Here is a 4,511-nt window from a genome sequence, read left to right on the forward strand (position 1 = left end):
GCCGCTTAAACATAAAACCCTGTCTGCATTTGTGATCGGAGATATGACAAACAACAAGTGCTACTCTACACTGCTCAAAACTCGCGTTTGAATCGTCAGTGTCAAATCCTTTAAATATGAAAACGTACTTACGTGAGTCAGAACTGCCGGCATTTTAGTCTAACGTTACTCTCCCAGGATCAGTAAACAGTCCTCCATAAAATGTGCTGCATACATCTGAATATTTGGGTTGAACTGTTCTGGAACAGTGTTGTAAATACAACTTAACCACTGATTTCTAGTCGTGTCGTCTTTTGGAAGGCCAAACAAAGTAGTTTCACTTTCACAATGAAACACACAGCGGGATAGAGTGAACGGAGGCCGGAGGCCTAGAGTGAACGGAGGCCGGTGGCTAGAGTGAGCGGAGGCCGGTGGCTAGAGTGAACGGTGGCGGGCGGGCGGGCTTGAAGGCAGCAGCAACAATACTACAGCGAGAATAAAAGTTATTATTAGCCTTCTTTCTTTGCGTGAACATTTGTGCGGCGTTATGCAAATATTCCCACATCGTGACGTAGACATGTAGGGGTGTGTTAGAACGAGCCGTTTTAGATAGGCGTGGTTGACTCTTAACTTTTATAAAGAATATCTCTTTGGATTTGAGACTTTAGTCTTTGCAACTTTACAGATCTTCTTTATGCACCAAGAGCTTGTAACACTCCAAAGAGAAAGGAAAAATTGAAATCGCATCATATGACCCCTTTAATATCCTAATGATTTTTGGCATAAAAGAAAAATCTATAATTTTGACCCATACAATGTATTTTTGGCTATTGCTACAAATATACCCGTGCTACTTAAGACTGGTTTTGTGGTCCAGGGTCACATATGGGGAAAGGGCAAAGAAAATGCACTCCAGGATTTGCGATAAGCAATACGCAAAACATGGGACTGAACAGAGTGGAAAGGAGTAGAAACACAGAAGGCGGCTGTTGGGGTGGGAGGCTGTGTTCTGAGAAAAGAAGAGCATGATTGACACATGGTTCTCACCACACCACAGTAGGCGCAATGCAGTGAGCGTGGGATGACGGATGGTTGACTTCATAAGCACCTTCCTCCCTTCCATTTTGCCCTTTGCTCGTTACTGGCCTATTCAGAACGCGAGGAAAAAAACAGCAGCCCATCTATCACTCTCAGAGCGGCCTGCAGCGTAAGCACTCTGCTTCTGAAAATTATAGTTTCTTTTGCTTTCCTTTACTGTTTACTATGGCTAATGCCTGAGAAGTGTTTATACTATACAGTGTTTTTACTGGCCTAGGCTGTCTTGAGAGCGTCTCAGAAAGATAATGATCAACATTTTGGAAATTAAAATGTTGTCAGTCATTGAAATTTGCAACTGAAAGTTCTCCCTCAGGTCAAAAAAGTTAATTTGACATCCATGCAATACACACACACACACACACACACACACACACAACATTTCCTGCACTCATCTGTCTAAACTGGCAACTGCATGCTCTGTTCCATAAGATTTGACATGTTTCTTTCTACAGATATTTGAAAGAAAATCATGTGGATTTTGCATGCGAAGACGATGGCCTCCCTCGAGTTTTGTGGTTAGAATGGCAGGGCTTTCTATAGCATCTCACTCAGGCTGAGGGATTTGACAAAAATGATTAAATATCACCAGGGACTTCATGCTGGGTACGAGCTGTGAGGAACGAAGAGAATATTTGTCTCATAGCTCCCTACGCCTGAACTCCAGGGAACTGTCTTCCCTCCCCTTGCAGCCTCACTTTGAAAAAAGACATTAAAAGTTTTTTTTGGAAGTGTTTGCATCGAAATGTGAAAAGTATTCACAAAATCATTTATAAAAATATTTTATTTTAAATTAAAAATAGCTAAATATTACAATTTGCAAGCAAAAGCAGAGCAAAAAAAAAAAAAGACACCTCAAAAGTTACATTGATGACATTCTAATATGTGATGTGCTTTGGGTTCACACGCATATGTGGGAAGTGCCATCCACACTTAGTTTCAGCAGCAGTCAAGGACTGTCAGCAGATATCTCTCCACTACCTTTATCACACCGGCAGATGACACATCTTGTGTTCCCCTTTGAAGGTTTTACACTTGTGTGTTATAATTTCCTAAAAATAAGAACTTTTGTGTATTTTGGTGTGTGCGTGTTTGTGTGACAGTGGCACTGCATCTATACTTGTGAAAACTCTCACTCTTTTCCTGGGAATTGTGATTGTGGTGCTCTCAGTCTGTTCACCATCTGTGGCCTTCGGCACAGGCAGCCAACCCCGCTGACTTCACTGCCCACATCTCTAATGTTAATATGGAAACACAAGGCTATGTGTAAAGGTAGATTAACAAACTGTGGTTGTTGACTGAAGATGCCCTTTAAATTATTTTGTTGTGTGTGCAGACATCTGTAAATATTAGATATAAAACCAGAGGTATATGTCATGCAATTTTGCCCCCTGCTCTGTCTGTGGGTGGGTAGTTGACACACTACAGGACACAGCTGTCACTGTCATATTATACTTGAACGAAAACTCTTTTAAATAGCAGTACAATTTCACATTTGATTTTATGACCTCATAATTGAGAGTCTACATGGAATATCTGTAGTTTTAATGATTGTTTAATGATTGTTGCACCACTGCAAAGATAAACGGCAAAAAATATGACTAAAGGTTGTATCATGCAAACTGTGTTCAGTACTGATTTTTGGGGCATGTTTGTGCTGTTATCTGATTTGCATAATTCCTTCAGTGAATCCAATACCACAACAGCAGAGGCAGCATGTGCAAATAAACATTACTATCAGCACAATTAATGTTTAGTTCACCCCTGAGCACCACAGGCTGAGATCTTTATCTAAAAAAATCCTGAGGTGTATGTCGAGATTAAATGTAGTATTACAAACTCTAGTATATGAAAGAGAAATTGTGAATGTGCCTTAACCGCTTATCTCACCCTGTATTTGCTTTAGTCTCGTCAAACCCCTGAGGGAGAGTTTCTACCGTTGGATCAGCGGGAATTGGATGTGGGATTTGGAACGGGTGCTGATCAACTTTTTCTTGTCTCCCCCCTCACAATATGTCATGAGATCAATTCCAATAGCCCGTTTTTCGACCTGTCTCAGCGTTCCCTCATGAATGAGCAGTTTGAGATTGTTGTCATCCTAGAAGGCATTGTAGAAACTACAGGTTAGTAGCAGACATTACCACAATGTGTTAATTCACACACACACACACACACACAAATCAAATATATGGTTTGCTTTTGTTAGAGGGTTAACTACATCTTAACATTTAGAGTAATGTGAATAATGTGTATGGGGAATTGCAATGCTGAGTATTACGTGCACAACAACGCACTGATAACACTGGTTCTGTCTAGCAATTTGTGTTTAGCAATTATATTGTATTCATATATTCTGTTTCTGTCTTTTCATTCTAATATGAATCTATGGCTTCCCTTTCAGGCATGATGTGCCAGGCACGAACTTCTTACACAGAGGATGAGGTTCTGTGGGGTCACCGCTTCCTCCCCGTCATGTCACTGGAGGAGGGATTCTTCAGGGTGGATTACTCTCAGTTTCACAACACTTTTGAGGTGCCCACTCCTCCATACAGTGTGAAGGAGCAGGATGAAAAATCCTCCCTGCCCTCCCCCCGTCCTGTTCTCTCACCCACATTGCTTGATGGTCGTAATCGCAGAGAGCGCATCTTCTCTTTAGATGGGGTTCCTCACACCGAAGAACCTGGGTCCAAATTACCTAGCAAGCTCCAGCGTATGAGCTCTAAGAATGGAAAAGAGGTCCTTAAAACTGGAAGCACGCAGCCAACGGAAAAGGCCTCCAGCACGGGTGACCTGCCCCTCAGGGTGCAGTGACTCGGATCCCTGGTGGGTCAAGGGGAGGCGGTAAATCAGCTCCAGCTCAAACCTCTTAAGCTGGGTTCAGAGGCCCACACCCAGTCGGCAGGAGAACTGGAGCATCACAGACTGGTCCCAATACCTGCTCCGGTCCCAGGGCCAAGCCTTAATCCATTGCCTGCATCCAGTGGCCGACCAGAGGACATCCTCCCCCCAAAATTATGCAGAATGAATGCAGACCACTGAATGGGTCTATTTCTCACACAAAGATGAACATTGGAGGTAGAGATAATTCTCGATATCATTTAATATTGAATAATATTTATTTAAAAATTAATATAATGTGATTCTACTTCTCTATGCTTATGGAAGAGCCACGTCCCTTCAATTAAACTCCCTGCTTTGCCCTCGGTAATATGAGTATTGTAGATTTTCCGAATTCAATTTGAATTCAAATAAGTTTCAGCTACCTTTAAATGATTAAGCACCTTTATAGTATGAATACAAATATCACATGCATTTATTTATACAGTATAAGTTATTTATTAAGTATTTATTTAGAGGAACGTTTACTGATGTGCAGGCTTTAAATGTGTAAGGCTTTTTGTCACATTTCTGTCAGCAATATATATATATATGTATAT

The 4,511-nt window shown here is 41.4% G+C and overlaps 1 protein-coding gene across 1 annotated transcript in view; it reads left to right on the forward strand.

The window, feature by feature from the left end:
* Positions 1-4,271, forward strand: part of LOC107727700 (G protein-activated inward rectifier potassium channel 1-like) — a 13,091-nt gene extending 8,820 nt beyond the window's left edge. The window contains exons 2-3 of the mRNA XM_016537655.1: positions 2,981-3,197; positions 3,476-4,271. Of these exons, the coding sequence (XP_016393141.1) occupies positions 2,981-3,197; positions 3,476-3,885 (627 nt within the window). The 3' untranslated portion in view covers positions 3,886-4,271. The remainder of the gene's footprint in view (positions 1-2,980; positions 3,198-3,475) is intronic.
* Positions 4,272-4,511: the final 240 nt, after the last annotated feature.

Source organism: Sinocyclocheilus rhinocerous, unplaced genomic scaffold, assembly GCF_001515625.1.
Source record: "Sinocyclocheilus rhinocerous isolate Xijiao unplaced genomic scaffold, SAMN03320098_v1.1 scaffold1118, whole genome shotgun sequence".
NCBI lineage: Eukaryota > Metazoa > Chordata > Actinopteri > Cypriniformes > Cyprinidae > Sinocyclocheilus > Sinocyclocheilus rhinocerous.